The 26,986-nt window shown below is 52.2% G+C and overlaps 1 protein-coding gene across 1 annotated transcript in view; it reads right to left on the bottom strand.

Annotated features, from left to right (window-relative positions):
- PAPPA2 (pappalysin 2) overlaps positions 1-24,737 on the bottom strand; it is an 88,409-nt gene extending 63,672 nt beyond the window's left edge. The window contains exons 1-2 of the mRNA XM_066555821.1: positions 24,281-24,737; positions 17,715-18,777 (exon numbers count right to left, since the gene is read on the bottom strand). Coding sequence (XP_066411918.1) covers positions 17,715-18,777; positions 24,281-24,737 — 1,520 coding nt within the window. The remainder of the gene's footprint in view (positions 1-17,714; positions 18,778-24,280) is intronic.
- Between the last annotated feature and the right edge of the window lie 2,249 nt (positions 24,738-26,986).

The following is a 26,986-nucleotide window of genomic DNA, read 5'->3' as shown; positions in this document are numbered from 1 at the left end:
TCGCCTGCCATTCCCTTGACATTAGCAACATTTTTTGTCAAGTCTTAATTATAAATAACTGTAATTTCCTCCATTGAGAGATCTGGATGGTTCAGGGATGTGTAAGGGTTAGAGGGAGCAGTTCCAGCACTGAGAGCTGTTCAGATGGGTTGGATGGGCAAGGAGAAGAAAGGACCCTAATTTCACCTGCTACGGCACAGAAAGCACAAATATCCTGTTAACATCCCCAAAGATGTGAGCAGAACAATTCTAGAATGGGCAACTCCAATTCCCCTCAAACTAGATTTCCTGCTGGCATCCTTAGGTTAGACAAGGAGCATCCAACTGGCACCTGACCCTTTTGCTTCCTGCCAAGGTTAGGCTCTCCCTCTCCTTCAGTGCTTCTGTGATTTTACTGAGGCAAAAGCAGAGCAGCCTTTGGTCTCCACAAACAGCCTAAATGACAGCACTCTCGTCTGCTTCCCAAATAATTTTCCAATGCCTACAAGACTAGAGTATTGCAAACTAGGTGACATTTACAGGAGGATGGGCACTGCAACCCAACATGGAAGCACAAAGGAAGGACAGAAGGATACGTGAAGGTACAGCTGTCAGCTGAGAAGCAAAACACAAACCAACCCCAAAGAACAGGGTAGAGGACAGAAGAGATAGAGATGGGACATCAGGTTTGCCAGATTCAAAGTCAATGTTTTTTTCAAGGGCATCCAAGAGCAACCAGCTGTGTGGTGATACCACCTGGAGCTGGGGGAGCACTTGCAGCCCTGGAAGAGCAAAGCTTGCAAGAAGAGTATGTGCAACAGTAGAGAGGAATCAGGGGTGGGAGGGCACAGAATGACATTATTAGACATGAGAATGGGAATGAACACCATCCAAAATGATGGTATTTGAAGGGGTGAGCCCAGATATGGTGGATTCCCTTACAACAGGTGATATTGGCTCAAAGTTCTGCTGAATGGCACTGTTTGATGACCTGACACTAAGGCACCACACTGTATCCTGTTTTACTTGCATGGGACATAACTAGGGGCTGTCATCCTGTGGTGCTTCTTGCTGCTGGAAAAAGGAAAAGAAGATGGAGCAGCTTTAGTGACTGTCACCACAGAACAGCAGATTCAGAGACTCCACTGCAGATAGAGAGGATCTCCACAGGCCATTCTGACCCTTGTTCAAAAACAGGTCTAATTAGATTGCATTGTTCAAGGTCATCTGGGGCCTGAACAGCCTCAAGGACAGAGGTTTCCCAAACCTTCTGGGCAACTTATTCTAGTGTTCAAGCATCCTCAAGTTAAAAATAATTTCTAAAGTCTAATCCAAATTTCTTACATTCCAAATTGTGTCCATTGCTTCCTGACAATTGTCTTCTTGGCATCCTGCTCCATCTTCCCTGTGTCACCCCTTCCTATCAAGGGGGGAAAATCATCAAATGACAGTAGATTTGCATGGTAAACTCTTACTGCACTAGACCTTACCTTATTAAAGTCTAAAGAACAAAAGCTTGCTTTCTGAACAGTTGAAAAATCACACCCCACCCATGATCCCAGACCTCCCTGGAGAAGTCACATTCTTTTCTCATGCTTTTCCTTGGAAACTTTTGTCCTGACCACAGGGGAGACAACACCTTCCTAACCTGGTTGTAAGTCAGGCTCTGAGCTGGCTTGGTCAAAAGAGAAGACTTGATATACCCAGAAGAGACAGAGCTGTTGCAGCTTTTCCAGCACAAATCTCTGGGAGCAACAACAGGACCATCGCTGGTGGGCAAGTGGAAGAGATGAGAGGATCTGCTAATCCATGGGGCAGCAGAAAACACAGTCAAGCTGTCAAACAAGCCTAATGTGGGAGAAGAGGGGCAAGAGTGGCACTTTTTAGTGACAATTACACCATAACAGGAAGCCTGGGGGCCACAGTGGCCATGATGAGCAAGACACAAAAGATGGCACCTCCACATGAAAAGCAAGGCCAGCACATACCCCCTGCAGTACCATGAATCAAACTAAATTCTCTGGGTACTGCAAAGGGTGCAGCATGTAATGCCACAGGAATTCCACTGCAATTCAAAAATAGGAGTCTTTTCCCTGTAGACCTTTCAGAGGGGATGTGGGAGTGGGGTTGGGTGGAAGCTGTCCAAGTGCCCTCCATGGACAACTGGAAAATACTTGAGACCCAGCCAGCGGCAACTAACCATACAGCCTGAAGAAGTCACAGGGGATTCCTGGCTCTGCTTTCATGTTTTTCAACCACTGCAAGGAAATTCCTCTTCCTACTTCCTGCAAGCAGAGAGGCTCCCTTTTCCCCCAAACCTCTGCTTGACAAATGAGGAATCCCTCAGACTTCCCAGCAATGAGCACCAGTCTGCCAATACATTTTGAGCATGTGGGTAAAACATTTCTCCAAGGCTGCAAAGGGTTAATGACAAACACAGCAACCTTGTCTCTGAACCAGAGCTCAGTCCATGAAGACAGGTCCTGATCCAAACGGTGTGAACATTTTGGGAGAGCAGACTCTCTAAATTCATCTGTGAAGGGAGATGCTCCTCCAGATGGTGAGCCAAAGTGGGTATCTTCCATTTTGGCCCACTAAAGGACTCCTCCTTCAAGGTGAATCTTCAGCAGGGGGTCTGAATAGGTGGGGCTCCACACCTGGGCTCTCTGCTTGCATAAATGAATCTTCCTTGCTAGAATCTGGCAACCCTCACCCCTGTTCTCGTCACACCTCAGCCCTGCCTCCCTTCCTGCCTGCCACAGGCAGACAAAGCCCACCACCACAGCACAAACACAGTGTGACCCTGGAACAGAGGATGAGCCCAGATGAGTTACCTGCTCTGCTTCCAGACAAGGCTGATGGTCATTCTTACAACTGCAGCTGCCTCACACTCTGGGTGAGGCACACTTTTACCTGCCCCAAAAGTTCTGGCATTATTAACACAGCTGGGGGGATGCTGTGTTTTTGAGTCCTTCTGTACTTACTGAGACTATTTGCATCTCCATGACCATGTCTGGGAGCTCTGACTCCAGTCCAGCACGCTGCTGGTACGCCACAAACATTCTCTGCCAGCATCATGACAACTTGACAAGGCAGTAACATCCAAATGACTCTCATCTGGACAGGCTTTGGTAACACAGCCAGATACAAAACACATGCAAGATGGGAAGGGAGGGCTGAGAAAGAGCCAGACATTCCCCTGGGATCACAGGAAGCACAACACTGCTGGAATAATACCCTCTGTAGTGCTCAGGAGCCTTTCATCAACTTCACTGGGTGCTGGACTCCAGCCAAAGAGCATTTGAGTCCACAAGGGATGAGGATATCACACAGTTCTTGGACATGCCTGGAAAAATCCACCTCTGAGGCACTGGCAGCACAAGTAGAAGAGCAGCCATCACTGGCAGGACAGTTTAAGTTTTGCATGGGTGGCTGAGTATCAAGATGCCAAAGATGGTGAGAGGGCAAAACAGGATCCTTCAGGATCAGGAGGCTCCCTTCTGTATGAGCCACTCCTGCTGCATTCAGAGATAACTCTCCATCTCCACGTGTGAGCATGGGACTGAAGCAGTAGCAGATGCTGAAGGGTCAGAGAGCTGCACTGGCAAAAGCTGCAGATGGGATCAAAAAGACACATTGTAGTTCAAGGCTGTGACCCTTCCACGAGAGATTTACAGGGGACAGGGAGCTAGAGGGCTGCAGATCGCTAGCACACAGCTCTGTTACATCAGAGGGCAGCACACAACTTCTTGAGGTCAGATTTGGGAAAGAAATACATTAACATTAGTGTTAGACCAGAAAGCCTGCAGGGCATTTTGCCCTGAGATAGGCTGAAAAATAAGTGCTGCTAACAATGGCATGGCCCAGATATTCCTGGAAGTGTTGGCTAAAAGGCTGTTCACTAAATCATCACTGAATCAGCCAAAGGCAATGCTATTTTAGACCTGGTTTTGGTAAGCAGTGCACAAATTATGAAAGAGCAGATGAGAGAAAGAATACTTGGCCTTAACTTGTAATGAGTGGATTCAGATCAACTTAAATGAAGAGATGAACACAGGTCTTGAAAGAAGAACTGAAATCCAGGACTGACCAGCAGACACTGCTGCATCATAGCTGTCAGGGAAATGGAACTCCCTGAAATTAAGCTGACTCCAGTGAAAACAAAGAGTTAAAGATCCTTTTAGAAATAAGGGCAAAAAAAGGAAGAAGCAGATCTGCTGAGGAGCTGAAGCTCTGTGTAATTGAGATGTATGCCTGGACAAAATTACAGTATGGTCCCCACCTTTATTCCAAGTTTAACTACATGGTAGTGGAGCAGAGCTCAAGATAAAGACAAAAAAATATTAAAGGTGGCAGCAGTTGGATGGGGACTGAAGTGTCAAGTGTCAGTGGGACTAGGTGGACAACAGACCACTGGGGAGGTGGCAAGTCCCAACTCAAAAAGTGTGGGATGTAGGAATATAGAGAGGGGCAAAAAGCAAAAGGGAAGAGTGCAGAAATATAAATATTCATAGCTAAAACTCAGTGGATGTAATATATGTGCAGGGGAAATGCCACCTTGGATCCAGAAGGACTGGAAAACAGCTGATAGGGTACTTGCAGAGATGCCTGAGAGGGTGAACAAGGACCACAATGAAACACTTGTTTCATTGGGTTGTCCTCTCTCTAAAGTCCTGTTCCCACCTGGTTATCTTACCTTTAAAGGGGATGAACTGTTTTTGTGGTTCTAGGAGAGTGCTCTTGAAAACTCCCAGCACTCACTCCTTTAGCCTGCATGGAAGTGAATCCCTCCCAACTGAGCTTTGAGCCAGCTGCAATTTACTCTTCAAAAATCTCAAACTTTTGTCTTAGCACTAACCACCAGCACTGCAGCAGAATCCAAAATCCACGGTATTGTGATCACTGCAGGCAAGACTACCACTAGCCAAGCTATTACAAGCCAGGTATGATTGGTTTGTGAGTAGCAAGTCCAGCAGTGCCTCACTTCTGGCTGGCACATCCAACACTTGTGTGAGGAGCAGTCCTCTACACATTCCAGGAAACTTATGGATGACCTGTGAGCTGCTGTATCATTCTACCAACAGATATCTGAGTAATTGAAGTCACCCAGAAGAACAAAGTTCTGATGACTCAGAGCTTAAATTACTCAAATATTGCTTTGCTGGCCTTATCATCTTGGTTTGGAGGTCAATAGCAGATCCCTACTGTAATACATCCCTTGGAGACAGCCCCTCTGATCTTGACTCAGAGGCATTTGACAGGACTTCCACAATCATCACAGCTGACTTCCATACATTCAAAGTTCTCCTTAACACAGAGCAAAGCCACAGTCAGGCCTCAAGGAGTTGTTTTTGCCTCTGGCATCAGAGCAGGACACCTGGCTTTAGAGGAAAGCTGTGTTAATTCCTCCCTATCAGCCTGCCCAGAGACTTCGCTTTTCTGCCACATGCTGCTTTCCTCTCTGGATCTTGTTATACTTCTGTTGACAGCTTACATGCAGGGCAAGAGGGCAGAGATCAATTTTAAGGCTGGTTGCATGTTGGTACTCATGTTTTAGGGTCTGAACTGAGGATGAGTGCTGAATCCATGAGAATAAGCCTCAGGAGAGGTTAACCCCCAGCTGTGCTCTCACACCATAGTGGGCACCCTCAGGACACCAGTGCCAACGGGGTGCACATGTGCATCAAATGCTTGGATCACAGAAAAACACTGGGTTTGTGATATTTGCACCCCGAGGGCAGGGCTGGCTCACTGCCTCACTCAGCTGCTTGCTGCCATGCACATAATGGGCACCACAGCCTGTCCAAGGGCCTCTGGGGATGGCTGTGCTGGGAGCCCCAGCACATCTCCATGTGTCTGTGTAGGCTTCCCAGATGGTACTGAGCTACCACCAGCCCTAGCATAAGGTTTTTGAGACATACCCACTGGGACTCAGACAGCATTTTGTTCAAGTTGCTTGTGGCTATTTGATAGACCTGTAGTCATCCTCTCCTGAGCTCCTGAAGGAGTCAGTCCTGCACTGCAAAAAGCACCAAGGCCAACCACCAATAACCCCAAGAGGTCCTGCTGCCTGACACAGAACCCACTGTAAGAGAAAGTGCCACAACACTGGTTCTAGGGATAGCTGTCTACACTTCATCCAGGAACAGGAACCCACATGCTCCTCTCCACCTGCCTCAAATTAAACTGTCCCAGGGAGGAAAGGACCAATTCACTCCATTGCCTCCTCCACTCCCAGCACAAATACCATCCAACAACACCACACTGTTGGAGGGGAAGAGGTGCCTTTTCCATGAGTGGCCTCATGGAAGCATCAAGACATGGCTCCATAGCACAGACATCATCCCCAACAAGAGAGATCTTGGGGAGACAGCAGCAGGAAGGAGTGCTGGATCAGGCATACACAGCAGAGAAATCCAGGGCTGTGGGAGGGAGCAGAGTGAAGCTGATTGAAGGAGGCATGAAGGGAGACAAACAAGGGAAGCTTGGCCTCTGGCTCTGCAGGGACTGCCTGACCTCTCCTGCAAGGGGCACAGCAGCTTCGGGCTGACGCCGGCGGCGAGCCTGCGGCCCGAGAGCTGCTGCTGCTGCCAGAGATGGCAAGCTGCAAAGCCCTAATCTGAAAGGACAGCTGCAGCACAAAGCTCCCCATGCTCCTCTGCCAAGCCAAGATGTGGGACCCCTTCCTTCTGCACTGCTCTTCCCCCAACCTTGGTGCATGTCCTGGAAACCACTGCCCGTTCCCCTCTGCTCTGCTCTTGTGAGACCCCACTGGCAGTGGTCCAGAGCAGCATTTGGGGCTATCAAGATAAGGAAAATGTGGACCTGTCAGGGTGAGCCCAGAGGAGGCCACAGAGGTGATCAAAGGGCTGGAGCACCCCTGCTGTGCAGACTTAGGCAACATAGGAAACCCTGTGCCACCAAGAACTGGTCCACAGATTTAGCACTTCTTACAGCACTTCCACCCTAAAGCATCATTTGTTTCTGCCAAACAACCAAACTCTACACACACTTGAAATTTAATTCAAAATAGGCTAAATGATCCCAAAAATCTCCTACAGGAGTCTGGCTTTGAGCTTGTGTTAGCACTAGTGATTCAACCCATGAACCTTCCTTTTCACCCCTCAGGGAAGACAAATCCACGCAAGTCCCATAAACTTCCTGACTTATATGACAATTCTCATGTTGCTTAAGCATAATGGGCCATCAACTTTCCCCTGGGATAAATTTGGCCTGGCAAACTGTCTTTTAGTGCTCTACATCTTGGGGGAGTTGATAGCATTTAGGGTTTATTTTAATGGGAGTCAGTAGCCATGATCAATTGTAAAAGCTCTATTTCCACGGAAATGGGAATTTAATAGATTTTTGAAAATGCTGGTTATTGACCCAATGGGCCTTAATGGCTTAAAAACAATCTGATTGTAGTGTGTATGAGTAAATGTGTGTGATTTTCAAATGAATACTGGAATAGGTAGTAAAAACCCATTTAAATGGCAGGAACCTGGTCAATAGGGAGTCTCCATTTGCGTGCTTGGCTTTTCTATTTCTATCCGAGTGAATCACGGCCATCTCTTCCTCGGAGAGGCTCACCATTTCCTCATGGCTGAGATCATCCTAAAGCACATGGCCCATCTGAGCCCCAGGAGGGTCTGGGGATGTCTTTCATTAGACCAGGCAATGATGCAGAGCTCTCAGAACAGCCGGGCTCCCAGATGCTTCCACGGTGGGAGCGGAGCATACACGGACCGTCTCTCACGGATGATGCACCCATTGCTCACAGGACAACTCCTTGGGAGCTCAAAAGACATGTGTGCCTCAGACTCTTGGGTTTAAACTCAACCTACAGGCTCCCAGCTGACAATCCTTCAGGGAAATTGCCAGGCAGAAATCTTGGTTTGTCTGGGATTGACACATATCAAAGACATCAACAGGAGCGAACTCCAAAGGAATGCACTAATTGCTAAGAAGCAATGAACAGACTAAACTCTGATATTCATTCCACTGACTGAAGCCCCCCTGCTGCAACTAGGGCATGTATTAAGGGTTATCACTCCCAAAAGCCCTCCAAGGTCTACTAAGCACAAGGCTGCAGTTATTCCCCATTTTTCTCACCACTGGAGCAGCTCCTTCCTGGCTGCCTTTTTTGTGAAGCTGCAGAAAAACAGAGGCCCAAGATTTTTACATCTTCGAAACCAAAATGTGGGTTGAGCGACCACAAAGAGGAGATCCAAGGACAGGTGTGCAATACAGCAGGGTTGGGTGAGGGTCATGGCAAGATCCCTTAGAATAAAGCAGAAAAACACCCCATGGACTTGAAAATTCCCAAATTTCAAAGGGACATCTGTTCTCCTGATCCCTCTAACCTTCCCCTTCCAAAATACAGTGACGCAGCCCTTTGAGAGTTCAGAGCCACAGACTGTTGCTTCTTCTGTTGTCCTCATCACTGGAATAAGCAAAGGAGACAAACACCACAGCTCCCCACCTGCTTCCACCCCAGTAATGCCTCTGCCACTTCCATGTTCAAGTACCATGGGTTGGTTTAGGTTGGAAATGACCCGGAAGACCATCTCATTCCACCCCTCTGCCATTGGCAGGGACACTTTCCATTAGACCAGATTGCTCCAAGCCCTGTCTAGCCAGGCCTTAAACATTTCCAGGGATGGGGCAGCCACAGCTTCTCTGAGACATCATCCTTGAAAACATGGAAAGAGCTGTAGTGGCTGGGAGTTAGTAAAAAAAATTCAAAAGAATGAGTTAAAGATCCAGTTTGGAACCATGGAGGGGATGAAAAAGAGTTCTGCCTGGGAGAAAGGCAATGAAGCAGCAGCTCAGGGAAGGAGAGGGGTCCAGCCTTGCCCTCCAAAGCCCAGCTGAGGCAGCATCCCAGCTCCAGCACCCACCAAAAGCTTGGGAGAGACTTGCTATCCACAGCACAGGGTGAGCACTCACCTTCCTTTGGCAAGGCCAATGCTGGCTGGAGTTACACTGTGTGTGGGAGAGAGGGCAAGCAAGAAGCAGCAGGGGAAATGGAGAAATATGTTTGCAGCCCTGTGTGGTTTTGGGAGGCAGAACTCAACAGTGGCAAGTTATTCTAGAGCCTGTTCCAAGCCAAACAAAGTCAGGGATGGTTCCCTTTCTGTCTGGATTGTTTGTTTCAAAGCAAAATGAGAAAAAAGACCCCAAGCCAGGACAAAGTTTTACAGGTCCTTTTTGCCTAAGGTTGCACAGATCAGCCTTGTCCCACCTAAGCTACAAGAACAGATCTGTAAATCAGTTATCTAACTTTTTGCCTAAAACAAATAATGTTCCTGGCTTAGGGAGGCCTTATGGTTTTTGAACATAGGTGACTGAGGTGTATCAGGAGGCAGCTTGGTCACCCCCTGACAGAAGGCATGGCTGACAAAGAGGGGCCAGACCACAAACTGGTTTCTGCATGCATGCAGAAGGCAGAACCCTGAGCTTGAGGCCATCTCCAGAAACAGCCAAAGTGACAAGGAGGGGAAAAAAAAAACCAAAAAACAAAAAAATCAGTCTCCCTTCCTCATCCAGCCTCAAACTGACAAACAGGGCAGCAGAAAAGGCACCACAAACACTGCAAGGTTGGGAAAGGATTTCTGCTGGTGCCAGACAAGCCTGCAGCCAGCTGCAATGGGCATCCCCATCCACCAGCAAGGCAGCATAGGCAATAAAAGGGTGGCAGAAGATCAGGGTGCCACCCTTCCAGTGCCTGGCCTGTCACTTGTGTTCAGATTCCTGGGCACTGGCAGGATAAGGACGCTGTAACAGGCAGGCAGCAGATCAATTTGCTGAGCAAGGATGATGCTCCCAGGGCATTAAGCTAACTGCTCAAGGGGAACCACACAGCCCTGTGGTCAATAAGCCCCTCCTCATGCACTCTTCACCATGATGGTAATGTCTAGTCTTCCCAAAAGATCCAAAACTTTGCTACATTCACCCTAAACTTCTCACTGAAGGGCAAAAACTTATAACCATGATATTGGTAGGGAAAGGGATTGAGACAGAGGAAAAGAAATCTGTTCAAGCCAAGCATTTCCAACTTGCTTTTTATATGCCTATTTTTTTTTAGGGTAAAACCAAATCCCAAGCCTCCAACTTTTTTTTAGATCCAGGCAATTGAGCGTCCCAGCCAGAGCACAAAGTGCACAAGCCAGTATTCTAAAAATGCCTTCCTCACAGATATAAAAAGGACATGAGATAATTTGTTGGGGAAATTCTGTAGTTTAACAATCATACATTAACAGCAAAAAAAAAAGAAACCAAGGCTGCCTCTCATCCCTAGCACAGCCCTTGTGAGGCAACAGTCACAAACATTCAGCATCCTCATCCATCTTCAAGCTTCCAAAGCAAGTCCTGTGCTTCACACCATCTCAGTTGGTTTGGGTGGTGCTGGACTCACTCCCTCTCACCCCACTGCCCTCTGGAAAGGGGCAATTTGATTTCCTAAATAACAGTGGTGTCTGGGCCAAGGCAAGCTAAGAGCACTGTGTTATACTAAGAGCAGTATGACTCCCCTGGCTTTGGCTGAGGCTGCCAGCCTGAGGCAGATGGAATCATCCCAGAGCCCCTGTCAGCGCCAGCCGCCGGGGGTCCTGCCCATGGCTGCCAAGCTCCTGCCACCCTGGCTCCTGGGGTCTCACGGGCCTGGCCAGGGCCTCGCTGGTGTCCCCCACCCACAGGCGAGGGTACAGCAGGATGAGGAGGAGCCCTGGGGAGACCTAACAAAGAGTGACCCCTCCCAGCTGTGGGACACACGCTGTTCCTTCACAATTGCCATCCCAACACAATCGGCCCCCCTCGAGTGAGCCCCCGAGTCGGCGGGGTTTGCGAGAACAATAGCTCACATCTGGGACAGATGTTTTCCCCAAAAGCACCCGGGCTGCCCACAGCCACGGGGCAGGGGTCTGTGCCCTCGCTCACACGCAGATCATGTTCTCCCTCTCCCACAGAGATGTGGTCACCCCCGGGGGAACCGAGCAGGTTCCTCCAGGAACTCGCTGCCTGGCAGCTCCATGCTCACAGGAAGGCTGGGGAGTGAGTGAGACTCATCCTCCCACAGAGGCTTGTTGGGAATTAACCCCAAGCTTCCTACCTTGGCAAGAAAAGAAGTGCATTACTGTGATTTTATTTCCTGATTTAGCACCCCCCAAAAAAAAGCAGGGAAGATTTGTGCGCATCAAGATGGGACTGGGAACCTCCCCTTGTGGCTAAACACCTCTAGACTCTCATGCTGCTCTTCCAGCCCCACAGGGTAACAACAGAGCTCTGGCCCCACCAGAGGGCATCACATGGAGCACTCTGCCTTTGGAAAGTGCTCCTGAGAGCCTGCACAGGCCCTTGGATGGCAGCACCTTAGTACTTTGTTATTTCCCTCTGGAAATAAGGAATTTTAATTTCTGCTCATTTTCTTAATTTCTGACTGCCCTCCAGCTGTTGGATGGGCTGAGTCAGACCCTGGTGTGCCTCCCTTAGAGGGGGTCTCCCTGCTGGAGCCACCACCACCCCCTCCTCTGCCACAGCAACACAGTTTCTTACCATCCCAAATCCTCTCTCTTGGCAGCAAAATCCCAATGCTGGGCTCCTGCAACTAAGCAGTAGTAACATGCCAGATATTCTCCAATCAGAGAATATCTATCTCCATACTACCCAACATTTTGAGAAGGTCAAAAGCAAATCTGGGGTCTTCACCCCCAAGCCAGGGCTCTGGGTAGGCTGAGGCACTCACATGTGGATGTGCCATCCAAACCCCATCACAAGTAAGTGACTTGGGAGACATCCTGCCCACCTGATATAATGGGCTCTACCAAAAACATTCCCTCCTATTTTTGCTAGGTTTTAAAACTGTTAATCCATAGGAAAGCTCAGAGAGAAGGGACTTTCCTACAAGGAAAGGAGAAGTTTTCCAATAAGCTCAAATCCAAGCAGTCACAAAACTTTAAAGCATTCACCAACAAACCATCAGGCTGCAGCAAAAAGTCCTGTTTACTACTGCACCCCCACAGTCCCAGCAAGTGTATTAGAGACTAGAAGCAGCAAGCTCAGAAGCCAGTGAACCCATCACTGCCACTTTTGGTGCTTCCAAAGCACTTTAAAGCCCCAAGCCCAGCAGTTGAGGTTTTTTGGATACAGCAGGACAATATTTGGGCACATGCCAGTAGGACTCCAAGAGGTGCCAGAGGGAGCTCAAAAGCAGCCAGAGCTCAGGTTCTGAGCAGAGAACCTCCTTGCCATGCATTCCTCATGGGACCAATACAGTCTCTGCCACTTTCAGGCAGTGAAAAATCACTGAAAACACCCTCTCCAATCCACCCTTCAAACAATCAACCACAAGCAGCAGACACCATCTCCAGCTGAGTGGAAACCCAGGGCACCAGGAATATTTCTCTGTCTGCTCTGGGGTGCCCTGACCCCCAGGGGAGCACTGACTTTGACCCTCATTCATGGAGAAAGTTTCCCAGACTTCAAGATAGACTAGAACCCACAAAAGTGTAAAATAGATTATAGAGAGTAGTGTAGGTGTATCACTTGGTGAGAAATTTAGGTTTGGGGTTTTTAGTATGTTGTGGATAGAAGCTAGATGGAGGGCACAGGGTGTTGTCCTGGGTTTCTTCTTCGTGCTTCTTCTTCCTTCTTCTCCATGGGTTTGGGTGGCATTTTGTAATGGGGTCGAGAAGTCCCCATTGCAGCTCTTTGGGATCAGTTATTGGGTTAAAAGGGAAAATAATCTAGGTGTCAGCTCTTAATTGGATAGTTCAGTCTTGAAAGACCTTGTAACAAGAGATTGTTGGCCATTTTGTGCCTTCTAATGAAAAGCTGCAGAACTCACAGTAGTGAGACTGTTTTACTGATAACTAATAATAAACACTTGAGTCCAAACATGAATTACTGTCTCAAGTGCCTTCAATCCAAACCCAGAAAAACCAAGGACTGGTACTGCCACACAGTTGAATCTGTTCTCTGCAACAGCATCAGTGGCCTGAGGTTGTATGCAAAGCTTTTGCAGTAACTTTGTGCATTCCTGCCCTCTTTCACAGTAAGGAAGACCTACTAAGGTTTCCTGTAGCAGGGGAAGAAGAAGGGGAAGGGAGCAGCTAATTGGAATGCTGTTTTACCATCTGGGGTTGGGATTAAGGCCTAGGCAGTTCAGCTCTGCCTCCAAGATAGCTCATTGCCTCACCTGCTCTCAGTTTGACACCCTTTATGCTCTCAGGTCCAGCGACATTCAGCTGAACATCTCCCGACAAGGCTCAGATGCCCCAGGATACCTCGGAGTGATTCCTTCTTTCTTGTGGTTGTCCACCAGAGACTTTTAGGGAGGTTAATCTAGATCAGCTTTTGAAGGCAAGGCTTAAACTGCAGGAGGCTCCCAAGCAGCCTTAACCCAATTAAGCACCAGTCCCTTAGGAGGGAGGCCAGCTAAGCTTATGTTAAAGCCCATCAAGTGTCCAGTTAATCAGGTACATTTTAACATCACAGCTTTGGTCATCCCAGCAGAGGCCACCAAGCCTGGAGACACCTCATCATTTTTCACCTCCTTTTGTCATTTAGGTTATTTCTGCCATTACTCTGGGCAGCGAGATGAAAGGCCCAGCAGCTCTGCCCTTACCCACTTTGCTCTCCAGACTCCCCTCCGGTTTTTCTTTTCACATTAACTGTGTCACACACCAGATTCTCATTGACTAAATGCCCGAGGGGGACCCTCGCTGAGTGTTAATTGCTGCTAATGAGCTATTGCTGCTTTCCTTCCAAGAGCACCAATTACAGCAGCACTCAAGCTCTGCAAGAGGATGGGAGCCTGCTGAAAATTAAGGCAAATTTCACTCCAGACCCAGACACTGGACTGCCAGCAACTCCTGGAAAACACTTGAAGTCATGTGAAGGGTGAAGGATGATAGTCAGTAACTCTCCTGATGTTGCCTGTCCCCTTGTTCCTCACAAGGTGGAGCAGGGGTGAATGGGAAGTGTGTGACTTGCTTCCCATGTCTGCTGTTGGGCTGCCTTGCAGGGATGTCTACACACAGCTCTCCACCTGAGCTTTAAGTCTCCCTCCAGCCACAAATGCACGGTCCCACTGGTGGGTTTCACCCGCGGGTGGTGGCCCAGCTGTCTCCCAGCTCAGCAGGGCTTTTCTGGTTCCATGCCCTGCCAGAGCAGGTGCAGGAGGGACTCAGCACTGTGTTCCAGTGCCCACTGACACTATTTCAGCATCAGCTCTTATCTCAGCTTCTGCCTCAGCCACAGCTGGCTCCATTCCCACCAGAGCTGTCACAGAACCCTGGCATGGTGTGGGTTGGAAAGGACCTTAAGGATCAACTCATTGCAACACTTCAATCGAGATCAACTCATTCCTGCCCTTCCAAAGGCAGGGACACTTTCCAGTATCCCAGGTCCATCCAACCTGGCCTTGAACACTGCCAGGGACAGGGCAGCCACAGCTTCTCTGGGCAACCTGTGCCAAGGCCTCACCACCCTCCCAGGGAAAAATTTCCTCCAGTTATCTAATCCAAACCTGACTCCTCCAGCTTAAACCCATTCTTCCTTGTCCTGTCACTACATACCCTTGTAAAAAAAAAAAAAAATTAATAATCCTTCTTTCCAAATCTCATTTCCCTCCCCTGGGTGAGGGTATAAGCTGGCACCAGCTGTAGCCCTGGAATTATAATGAGATGTTCACCAGCTAAGAAGCACTGAAGCCACCACTGTTCCTCAGCTTTTTCCTCTAATTTACCTCTCTCTAAGCTGCAACTGAGGAGGGAATTTTAAATCAGAAATGTGTTAAAATGGGAAAAGTTTCTGCTCGAGTGCTTACAATTGTGAAGGACAAGACAGAGTGTTGAGACCCTTCACCAAAATACATTGAATCTGTCTACAGTGCTAGTAAGAAATTGCCCAGCATCTCGCTCTGACTGTCTCAATTCAATTATTTTTGGCTGTACTAAGAAACTTTCACATCCAAATCACTCTTTGAGAAAGCCTTGACATGAAGTAGAGATGATTTAACCCATGAAAAAAGATCTTAAGATTTTTGGTGCTGCCATCTAGACCTGCAAGGAGATGCAGAGATCACCTCCACTGGGGGGGTTCCCTCTCTCCTGATTGTCCCAAAGCCACAGCTCTCTCCTGGGCTCTGGCACAGGTATGAGGAAGCAGAGACATCTGGGTGAGCAGCAGCCAGCTTGCTCTCCTTCAGTTACACACCCAAAGCTGCTCTTTGCATCAAAGCACCTGGCTCCTATTGTGCTGCCTTTCTGCAGTTTGTTACATTTTATTTCACGTTATTTCTTCTGTTTTGGCTTCCACCCTAAAAATCCTTCTGTAAGTTCTCCAGCTGCCCTGCTCGTTTAAGTACAATTCCTTACAGCAAACACAGCACCACTCAGCTCTGCCTGAACAAAGCCCCCCTGCTTCTGTGTCTTGGGGTTCACCCACCAATTTTGGGGGAGCACCACAATCCTGGCCACGCTCTTTGGCAAGCACAAGTTCACCTCACTTTTCCCCAAATACACACTACCATTTTCCCAGCAGTATTCCCACAAATAGATTTATTCTTCCCCAGAAACCATCCTCAGTAGGGATGGGCACAGGGAGGGTGGATGTCCACCAGCATCACCAGACTGGATGGGACTTTGAGCAACCCGGTCTAGTGAAAGGTGTCCCTGACCATCACAGGAGGGGTGGAACTGGGTGCACTTAAAAGTCCTTCCCACCCAAACCATTCAATGACTCCTTTTTCCTGTGATCTCTGAAGGAGCCAGCCAAAAGCAGCTCAGAAGACCTCAGTGGCAGCAGTATCCAACCCGTGCCCCCTCATTTCCCAAATGCCAGGCACACTGGATTTCATTTTTCTGAGTTTAGCCTACAATCAATCATTCTTGTTCTCTGCGCAGACCAATGAGGTCTGCGGAAAGAAAATTGCAAAAGATTTGTTATTTCCCTAGTGTTCCCATTTTCCCATTCCTTTCCCACAGAAGCAAGGGGTTTTTCTGTTCTGTTTTGTTTTGTTTCCCAACTTTCAGGGGAAAATCCTGACAAATGGAAGCCCTGATTCATACCAGCAAAAATTTGGCCTTTTTCAATTTAAGGTGGAGCCCTTCTTGTCTGAGGACGAAAACATTTCTCTAACTGCACACAGAGGCAAGGACAGAGCCTTTGCCCTGCCAAAACCAAGGCCAAGTGGTGCTGGGTTCTGATGGCCACCACAAGTGGAGAGTTGTTGTGGAGGCTTTTCATCTGCTCCATGATCAGGAAAGCACTTCCATGCTGGCTCACAGCATGGGAAACAAGGGGACAGGTGGTCACAGGGTGGCAATGGTGGCTGTCACCAAAGAGACTTCCAGAGGTGGGAAAACATCTGGGGAGGGCTGCTTGGGCAGGGACACGGTGTAATGCCTCTCCGTGTCACTGGAAGAAAGGCTCCCCATCCTCCTCCTGGGTTTTCTCAGGCAACTTAAGGATGGGTGAGAAGGACTCAGGAAGGGAGGAGGGAAAGTGCTGCTCCTCTCTATCACCACTGCCCAAACACAGACGCCTGCTTCCCTCCTCCCTCTGTGCCCTGCCTGGGAAGGAACAGAGAGAAGACGCAGACTTGGGAAAAAGGGATTCACGGCTCACAGCCTATCTGCTCCCACAGCCCAGGGAAAGAAAAGTGAAGGAGAAAGAAGATCAAAGGGCAGATGTGTCCCTAAAACCCTCCCTTGCGACTTTTCTTGACAGCTGCTGCCATCTGTGCTGCACCGCTCCTGCTCTGGTGGGCACCTCTGCCTGTCACCAACAGCAGGGAATGAGTTTACTCTGACACTGAGACAGAAACGGCTTTAAATAAAACGAAAAAAAAAGGTAAAGCCATGACTTTTTTTTCCTCTTCCCCATCTCCATACAGAAAGTACATTCAGCAGAGCCCTGAGGGCTGGAAGCCATCAACAGGGCTGTTGACACCTCATGGCTCCAGTAAGGAGAGCAGGAGGGTGCAAGTCACCGACTGCACCCAGGACACTATTCCTGGTCTCCCATCATGTGAATGGATCTTCCTCTCCATCTCTCCCCTGGGAGAGCAAGGGTCCCCTAACACAGCATGTTGATGCTCCATGGGTTTTAGTCCATGTGGGTTTTCAAGGTGTTTTGCACCTGCAGCACACAGTAAAGGCACACAACCTCCTCCAACCAAGGGAATCTCCTTGTGGGCATCACTCCCTGGAGCAAGATTCAGGAAGGCTTATGCACACCCACCCACACCTTTCCAAATCCTGCACCTCACATCTAGCACTGCTGGCTTGCCTCCTCCCCACTCCAGCAATCACAAAAAGGTATTTGGACACAAATTAAGAAATCAGACTTGAGACACATCCAAGGCAGGTGGGAAAAGGCAGCAATTCTTCAACTACATGCCTTGCCAGGGATCAGGGTAAGCAATATCCTTTGCAGGGACTGCTCTGCCTACATTTCCACTGACACATAACCAGAAGCTGGCAGCTCTGCACTGGGAATCCCCCTGGGCGAGGGGGCTGGAGTGTCCCTGGGGGGCAAAAACACTCACAGAAGGGTGCCATCTCACACCGCAGGATTTACTTCTTTTGATGGCAAACACACCCATCCCATGGGAAAACGCCCCTCTGCCTTCCCAAAGCCGCTGGTCGGAAGCAACACCCAGGCGCAGAGCAGCGTTGGGGAGAGGGCGCATCCCCTCCCTTCATGTACCACCCCCACAGCCCCGCGCCTACCGCTGAGGCGAGTCCGGGTCGAAGCAGGTCCTGGCCACGTCGGTGGCCCTTGGGTCGCAGCAGTCGCCGTCATCGAAGTCGTCCAGCATGTTGTTGCACTCCATGTGGCAGACGCCGTCGCGGCGCTTCCAGGAGAAGCAGCGGCCGGGCCTCCGGCAGTCGCCGCCGTCGTAGCCCGTGAGGGGGTGCTCGCACTCGGGGTCGCAGCGCTCGTTGCCCACCTTGCTGGGCTCGCAGCCCAGCAGCACGGCACGGCGGCGCAGGGAGGAGTTGTGCACCTCCAGCAAGCTGAGCTGCCAGGAGATGTTGTAGGGCCGGAAAGCTTCGCTCAGAGCGCGGTGCTGCCGCCAGATCTGCTCCCAGCTGACCGTGGGCCGCCCGCCGTCGTCCTCGGCCAGGTTCACCACACGGTACCGCGCCACCTTCCAGCTGCGCAGCGGCCAGTGCTGGTTGTAGTGGGACACCAGCTCCACGTTATCGCAGGCGGTCTGCCCGCAGGCCGGGGGGCCCAGCGGCCGCAGGATGGGGGCTGGCGGGGCCAGCAGCACCCACTGCTGCGGGAAGGCACCCTCCCGAAAAGGCGTCCAGCATTCCTCCGGGCTGGCAAAGCCAGAGGCCAGAGCCAGCCCTGCCGTCTGCCCAGGCACCTCCTCTAGGAAGGAACGCTGGAGGTGGGATTGGGACAGGGCACCACGCCACAGGGCCAGCCCGGCCAGGTGTCCGCGGAAGGTGTGGCTGGTGCCCCAGGCGTCCCCGCCCAGCAGCAGCGTGTGGCAGGAGGACATGAAGGCGCTGTGCAGCGGGCCCTGCTGCCCGCCCGAGCGGCCCACCCGCACCCCATCCACGTACAGGGCCATCCACCGCCCATCGTAGCTGGCGGCCAGGTGTGTCCATGCCTCAGGGCGGTAGCGGTGGTGCGAGGTCACCTCGGTGGCTCTGGCTGCCCGGTCCGTGCGGAGCGAGAAGAAGAAGCGGGCGTCCTTCTTGCCGCCGAGCTGCAGGCCGCGGATGCCCAGCGCCCAGCCCTTGTCGCTGGCTGAGTGCGAGCAGTTGTTGAAGACACCTGCAGCAGGCCGGGGACAGGGATGGAGAGAGAGAGAGGAGAGCTGGTAAGGACCAAAGAGCATCACCACTGCTCCCTGGAGTCCTCGGCAGCAGGTAAATGAAGGTGGGCAGAGGCTGGGCAGGGGGTGCTCTGCCGTGGTGACACCCCAGCCCCCATTCCAAATCATTTGGATGAGTAGGTGGAGCAGGCACGGAGAATGGCAGAGCCAGAGAGGTAGGATGGAGAGGGGAGGAAGAGTGTGGATGGGAGGAGAGGCTGAAGAGCGAGGTGTTTCTGAGTTGCTCTCTGTAGGAGTGCTCTGGCGGGATGGGATTAAAGGCTAAGCTTTTTATCTGTGAGCCAAAGCTTTTAAGAATTAGAGCACAGCAACCCAAAGCAATACAGGCTCCTCCAGGGACTGCTTCCCCAACAGCTTCCAGACAGATTTACAGCTCTGGTTTATGCTCCAGTTTCCCTCCCAGTCATGCATCCAGTGCTGGCAGGAGAGGGCTGTGCTGCCTCCAGCCTGGCGAGTGCACTCCTCAGCCCCTAAGGTCACCTGAACACAAATCCGCTCCCAGGAATAGCTTCTCCCTCTGTGCCCAACATGCTGCAAACCTGTTTTAAGCTGGGCAAGACCTGGAGCTGTGCTGACTTTCCCCCAGACTGCTGAGTGCCCACAGCAAAGAACCAGAGGCTTGCAGGCACGGAATGCCATTGGGAATCAGTGGCCGTAAGGCACTTAAACACTGGCAAGGATAAAGGGACCTGCTGCTTGAAATAAATGCCTCTGGGCTTCTAAACCACCACAGCCAGGATGTTCATGCAGGTCATTGGCTGAGGTGAATGAGCTTGAAGTCATTCTTTGAGCAGTGGTGTCTTCTGGGGGCACCCTGTTCTCCCATTCATCACCCCAACAAAGCGTCCCAATGCTGTCAAAACCCGCTGCCATGCACAGAGACACTTTTTATGTTTTTGCTGAGGTATTCCTTATCCTCCATCCTGCTTTTCCTACCCCTCACTGTGCCATTCCCATCCCATACACTGCCTGCCCATCCTCATGGCATCAGGATCTCGTGGTCCAAAACAAAGCACTCCTGCCTGTGCCACTGTCTTGCCTGTGCCTGGGGATGCCCCACCTGCTGCCAGAATTGTGAAGAGGCAGTAGAGAGAAGCAGAGGTGTAGAACAGAAGGAGCTCCAGGAGGAGCAGGATCTCCTGGCTCTCACCCAGGCAATGTGTCTGGAGCCAGGTTACCATGACCCCACATTTCCCCCATATGAACACGGCTGGCAAAGGCCACACCAAGCCCTGCTGCACCCCAGGAAGCAGCATGCCTCCCCTCCATCCATCACTTTCACCAAGGGCGAGCTGGGTGGTGGCCTCTAAACCATCCCAGGACCGTCACCACCCTGGGCAGGGATCCCTGTCCCTGCTCACTACAAAGGCAGCCACGCACAAAGCCTCCGTGGGCGGATGGGCTTGGGCCAACTCCTGTTTTCTGGTGGATTGTGAAAGGGAGGCACAAAGACCAGGAGAAGCCAAAAAGCAGGAGGCCAGCAAAGGAGCCTTGCAGAAGCAAGAAGGCAAAGCTGGAGAGTACTTTTGGGCTGAAATGTGCTGAGACATGCACAATCAAAAGCTATCTTTTGGTCCTCACTGGGGTTAAGGGAACAGGGCTTGGTACCTTCTCTCTTGGAAAAACTCATGCAGTTCACCTTGGAATGATTCAGAGTGCCCCAAATTTGATTAAACCCCAAGACAAAAATGGGAAGAACAACATCAGGGGTGGAACAGCCCCTGGGGTGAGTGTAAGCTATCATCCTCACAAACCCGTGCTGGAGCCAAGCCATGCCTGGCACTGCCTGATGAGTTCAATGCTGGACAAAAGAAACTTAAGTGAGTCCAGGTATAAGGGCTTCATCAAAGTGCACAAAGGGATGTAAGTAAAGCCAAGGCCAGCTCTACAGTAGGGGAGGAAAATCAGTAAATCAGCAGCTGGTGCATCCTAGACATGGCCAGGGATGACATCTCCACATCAGCAGCAGTGAAGGTTCTGCAGGCAGAACAGCACGTCCCGCAGCTGGCAACCACTGCAGAATAGTGTAACAAAAAAGATCTAGCACCAGGTCCTGACATCTCTCAAGGGCCTTCATGAGAAATCATCAGGGGAGCAGTTTGAAGACCCCAGAGTCTGCCAAGGAGCTTGGCATTTTGTCCTGAGGCAACCCACCAGAAGGGAAAGCTGTTTGTAGAAGTGTGAGGTATCTCCTCAGCAGCTCTCAGTACAACTCTGCCTCTGATCCCTCAGGCAGGAAAGGGGAGCTCTAGCCTGGTTTAGGCTGTGCACCTGTGCCTTAGGGGAATTGCCTCTGGGCTGTGAAGCAAGAGTTGGTGGTAACAGTGCAAAAAAATGCGAAGAGGAAGGTAGTGGAGAAAAAGCCCACAAAGAGATCAAGTGTGCCCCTTTGTAAGGACCAGACTGCAAGCATCCTCTCCCACTGGGGCCAGGGGTTTTGCAGCACAAGGAAGAGCTTTCAGCCACACTTTGAGACCCAAATACTGGGGGAAATTGGCTGCAAAAGCTCCAGAGGGTCTGACAAAGGCCAGGAGCCTCTAGTTACAGTCACCCCTCAGGGTATGCAGTGGGAACCAGCTCAGGAACCCAAAGAGAACATCTGGATTTCGACACAGCAGATGTTTTGGATGGTCTCTGGTGAAGGATCTGACCCAACAACATTGCCTACAAGCTGAGTAAAAACAAACCTCAGCCTGGCACAAAGGGAAATTCCTTGGGGTTCACCAGAAGTAGAGCAGGCATAGATGGAAGAGAGACAAAAAAGGTGGAAAAGGAAACAGCATCACATGAAAGGACTCCCATCTGCTGCCCAAAATGAGTAGGGCAGGGAAGAAGAACCAGTTTCCTTCCCTAAGAGTTGCTGTTGCAGGTTATACCCCAGCAGAAATCCCCTCATGGAGGAGTGACTAAGAACCATGAACAACCCCATCCAGTGTCATCTTCTTGCAGGGGTTCCATACTGCTGTCTCCTTATCACAAAAGTTCCATACCTCCTTGGTGTTTCTCATGGGCAGCTCCTCAGAGCACTGCCTCTTTCTTCTTCCCAAAGCAGCCACTGACTCCAGATCCCTTCTCACCCACCCACCCCACTCTTTTACAGCACTCTTCTTCTCATTGGTCACAGCTGTGGCCTGTTAAAGTCAGGCCTGTTCCTAATCTTTGATAATTGACCCAGCTGAAATTCCTTAGGGGTAAGATTACTTTCTATACTACCTTTACTTTCTTATATTCCATCCCACTACAATTCAGGGTGGTCTTGAGACAAAATGTGGCATCTAGGGAAAAATGAAACCAGCGACTCCTGAGCCTTCAATCCAAGCAGCAGCCACACCAGCTGACAGGACAGCTTGCTTTCCATGATCAGAGCTGCTTAGCCTGCCCTTACTTCCCAGGTACTGATGCTGGGAGAGCTCAGCTCTGTCCTGCTTTCCTCCTGCCTTCCCTCACACATGGACACTTGGAGCATCTCCAGCTCCTCCACACCTCTGGATGACCCCATGCTTAGTGGCCTCTCTTTCAGCAGAGCAGGAGCAGCAGATCAGAAGCAGAATCAGCACCTGCTGAGGGCTGGCAGCTGCTTCTGTCACACAAAATGCACCTGCTCACACAAAATGCCAGCAGCACTGGGCTGGCCCACTTTGGCCACCCACACCCAGGCCCTTTGGTCCCCAGTGCAGGGAGCCAGTGGGGAGTGAGCAGTGACTCAGACAGACGGAGGTGCCTGGGGCTGACTCAAGCCCTGGAGCAGGGAACCTGGGGGACATTACTGGAGTGAATGCCAGCGCTCACGGGTGGTGCTTTCAGCACTGACGGCTGTCCCACCCTCCAGAAGGAAATTAAAAAATAAAGAAGAAAAAATAGTAATAAAAAAACTCCGCTGGTTAGCTGGGAAATTCAAACCCCAGCACCTGCAGGCCAGACCTCCAGATGCAAACAGCTGGGCTGCTGCTGTGATAACTGGGAATTGTGCTCCATGAATCCCAAGGTGCTGCCTGCCAGCAGGGGAGCATCCAGGATGCTGAAGGCAAGGCAGACAGTGAGGTGGATGCTAGGGAGTTTGGTAGTTTCCTTGTACACAGCTGTTTTTCCCCTCTGCCACACACTCCAGCTCGTCTCTCCTACCTCTTGCACAGCACAGGTGTGGTTATTGTCCTATAACTGAGGAGATAAATCAGTGAAAGGGACCAGGCAAAGCAGAGGGAGGTTCAGTGGGATGATCACAAATCAAGGGAGAGTTAGGATAGAGAAGGATTCCCCAGTCAGCTTGGCTGGGGCAGCACAGGAGCCTGCACTGTGGGGACCCCAGACATTGTGGCACTGCCATCTGTTCCCAGCCCTTCCTAGCATCCCTGCACTGCCCTGCCGAGCTTGTACCCAGACACAAACACCCATCCTGGCACAGCTGAATGAGGCACCACTGCAGGAGGTGGCATCTGTCCCGCTCTGTGCCTGTGTGCCAGTCTTCTCTGTCTCCTCAGCTTCTCCATCACAGGATCGTTAAGGTTGGAAAAAAACCTTTAAGGTCAACTCCAACGGTTAACCCAGCACTGCCAAGCCCAAACAAACCATGTCCCTAAGCACCACATCTATACATTTGTTAACAATTCCAGGGATGGTGATTCCACCACTTCCCTGGGCAGCCTGTTCCAGTGCATGACAACTCTTTCAGAGAAGAAATTTTTCTTACTATTCAGTATAAAAGTCTCTTGGCAGCATTCAAGGTAATTTCCTCTTGTCCCACCACTTGTTACTCAGGAGAAGAGACAGACAACCACTACACCCTCCTCTCAGGTAGTTGTGGAAAGCAACACGGTCCCCCCTGAGCCTCCTTTTCCCCAGGCTGAGCCCCCCCAGCTCCCTCAGATGCTCCTCATCCCTTGGCGGTTTCTCAGCAAGCTCTTGAGGGGTCAGTTTTGGGTAGAACAAGCTCCTGGAGCTGCCCCCTGTCCCGTAGTGGCCCCGCCGGGCGCTCGGCGCCGCAGCCCGGGCGGGGACGGGGCGGTGAGCGCGGCTTGGCTGCCACCGTGCGGCCACCGCCCCGGGGAGCCCCGGAACGCTCCGTGTGCCCGGAGCCCCGAGCAGGGGGCACTGGCTGGTGGGCTGCGGGCAAGGGCGGAGAATCGGGGCGAGCGTGTCACCCACAGGGACATTCCAGCTCCTGGCGAGGGGAGACGGAAAATCCAGACGGAGTCGGGGCGGGATGGGGGGGATGGGGGAAGGGGGGCGGGCTGGGAGGACGGGGCGGGTGGGAACAGAGGGGAGGGGATGGTTTAGGGTTTGGTCTCAAGGGAAGGAGGAATATTCCACGCCCGCGGTGCTGACAGCACGGGTGTGGGCGCGGGGTGTCACCTGCCGGAGCGGGGCAGCCGGGGAGCGCCCCGTGCGGATGTTTGCGGAGGGTCGGGGGGTGCCGGGTCCCCATCCCTCCCTGCCGGGCTTTACCTGCGATGATGGCCGGGTTGTTCTGTCCGCCCTCCGCCTTCACCCACAGCTCCAGGGTGAACTCCTCCCGCGGGACCGCGGGCAGCGCCTCCGCCCGCGCCGCCAGCTGCTCCCGGCCGCCCGAGAAGTACAGGGCGGGCAGCGGCCGCTCCCGGGGAGGGTCCGGCACCTGCGGCTCCCGGCCCCGCCGCCTCTCCCCCCGGCTCCGGCCCCGGCCCTCCGGCTCTTCTCCTCCTCCTGCCCTGGCTCCCCGCGGTCTCCGGCCCCGCGGGGATGCGGCTCCGAGCGCGCCGTGCGCGGCGGGCCCGTGCGGGTACAGCCCGTGCGGGTGATGCGGGGGCGCGGCGCGGCGGCTCGGAGCCTCCATCCCGCAGCCCGGCACCGCCGGGGGCTCCCCGCGGGCCAGGCTGAGCGCCGCCAGCAGCAGCGCGGCCAGGGGGGCTCCGCCGCGCAGCATCCTCCTTGGGAACGAAGTTTGGGGGCTGGGAGGTGCGGGGCGAGTGGCCGCGGGGGAAATGGGGGTGTTCAGGGGGGCGGCGGGCGGCAGCGCCGGGGCACAGTCCCCCGCCCCCCGCCGCAGCCGCTGCCCCCAACTTTTCCCCGGCACCGCTCTCCTCCCTTCTGCTCCTGCGAGAGGAGGAGGAGGAGGAGGAGGAAGAGGAGGAGGAGAAGGAAGGCGAGAGCACGGCGGCGGGGACCCCCTCTCTGCCTGCAGCCGGGGCTCCCGGGGCACGGCGGACCCGGCGCGGCTCTCGGCGCTGCCCGGCGCTGCCTGCGGGAGCGGGGGATGCGTTAGTCGCCCTTATCTAGAAAGCCCCGAGGCGCTCCGCTCCCCACCCCCACCTCGAGGAGGGGTGTGGAGGGGGGGCTGCCCTTATTTAAAGATGATTATGTCCAATCTAATAAACCCCGAGCGGAGCATCGCCCTCCCTTCCCTCCGCCCTCCCGGGCGCTGCCCAGGATGCTGGCGGGGAGGGGATGCGGAGGAGACACAACGCTCCGGGCGCTGGGTCCCCTCCGCACCCCCTTCCCGCCCTCGGGGTTTTGGGACGGCACCTGCCCTGTCCCTGCCCGTGTTTTCTCCTGTTGTAGCTCCCACCTCGCCTCCATTCTCTGTCTCCGTCACCTAGAGGGGAGGAAAAGAAGCTGAAAGGAGGGGTCAGCCTCCCTCAGCCCTGCCCCAGGCGAGGGGAGAGGTTTCCTTGGACTCGGGGTCTCTCCTGGGCAAGAGATTTTTCTGCTTTTTCTTGTTTCTATTATTTTTTCCCTTTCCCAAACAATGACACGTGCAGAAAGGTGGGGTGGAGCTGCCTTATCTGAGCAAACCACATCCAAAAGCCAAAAAAACCCCTATGAATGCACCAAGGCAGTGGGCAGCAGTGTGAGAAGCATCTCACCCACCTTCTGCCAGACGGTACAGCACCAGTGCTGCCAGGGAGAGTTTCTCAAAGCATGCAGGTGAGAAAACAAACCCCCAAAGTTTCCTCTTGGTTCCCAAGACTCCCTCACACCAGCACATGGCAAAGGAGACTAGGAAAACTTCAGCAAGGAGATTGAGTGAGATGAGAAGCTTTTTCGTGCTTCTTTTTCATTATTATTATTATTTTATATATAATTTTTTTTCACTCCCAAACACTATCTGTGGCGGTCAGTGTGAAGCAGGGTTGCCAGCGAAAGCTGGGAGGCCCATTCCAGGGTACAGGCTTTCAAACCAGCAAGGCAGGAGGGAAGGGATTGAAGAATAAGTGGCAGGAGCTGGCTCTGTGGGGCTGGGGCTGGGCAGGTTTTTTGTCTTCTCAAGGTGGGAGGGTGATGGGAATAAGGGTGGGGGACTGGTGCCTTTAGTCAGGGGGAGATAGAAAAATACAGAGCTGGAAAATCTGAGGGTTAGGAGGGGTGAGCACAGTGCATCTCCTGCTGCCCGGGAAGGAGGAAGGTGGGTGTGAGCACACAGAGAGGTGAGGGCTGGGCTGGCAGGGTGTGAGGAGGAAGGGAGGACACAAGGGAGCCAACAAGGCCAGGCAGAGCAGGGATGGCTCATGCAAAGGTGCTCCAGCAGCTCCCGAGGACATTTGTGGTGTGAACCACATCCAAGCACAACACCAACACCCATGGCTCGTGGGGAGGTGCTGAGGAAAGGTCTGCAGCTCTCCTGCCTGCACCCCCTGACCCAGAGCCCATCCACTGGCAGTGGGGGCACGGAGACAGCCCTGCTCAGGGCCTGGCACTGGTGAGGTGGCCCAGCAAGTGTTGTCCTGGGGCCAGTGCCAGCAAGCACTGCTCACAGTGAGTATTCATTCAGGAATGAACCAGGCTCCTGATAGCTCTGTCTACCAGGGCCTGATAAGAGAGGATCCCATGGGATGGCTAATTTTGAATGGTGGTGACTTTATTAAGAGGCTGTTTGTCATCTTGCCACACAACATTCTCCCCCAGGTACTCCAGAGAAGCAAGACCCTCAGCAAGACCCTCAGCTGCCATCCAAGAGGTTCAGCAGCATGGCCTCCTCAGGGACAGCCTAGCTGGGACAAATCCAGCACCAAAGCAACAAAAGCCTCCAGAAGTGCACCCAGGCAGGGGCTCTATATATAGGCTCTGGCCTGGGCTAAGCTGCTCCCTTGACAGAATGACACCCACAAACAAACAGCTCTGCTGTCTGCAGGGTTGGGATGCACCAGGAGCTGCAAAGCCCACCAAGGAAACCAC

Source organism: Molothrus aeneus, chromosome 9, assembly GCF_037042795.1.
Source record: "Molothrus aeneus isolate 106 chromosome 9, BPBGC_Maene_1.0, whole genome shotgun sequence".
Lineage (NCBI taxonomy): Eukaryota > Metazoa > Chordata > Aves > Passeriformes > Icteridae > Molothrus > Molothrus aeneus.
This window is presented reverse-complemented; position numbering and strand designations above follow the sequence as displayed.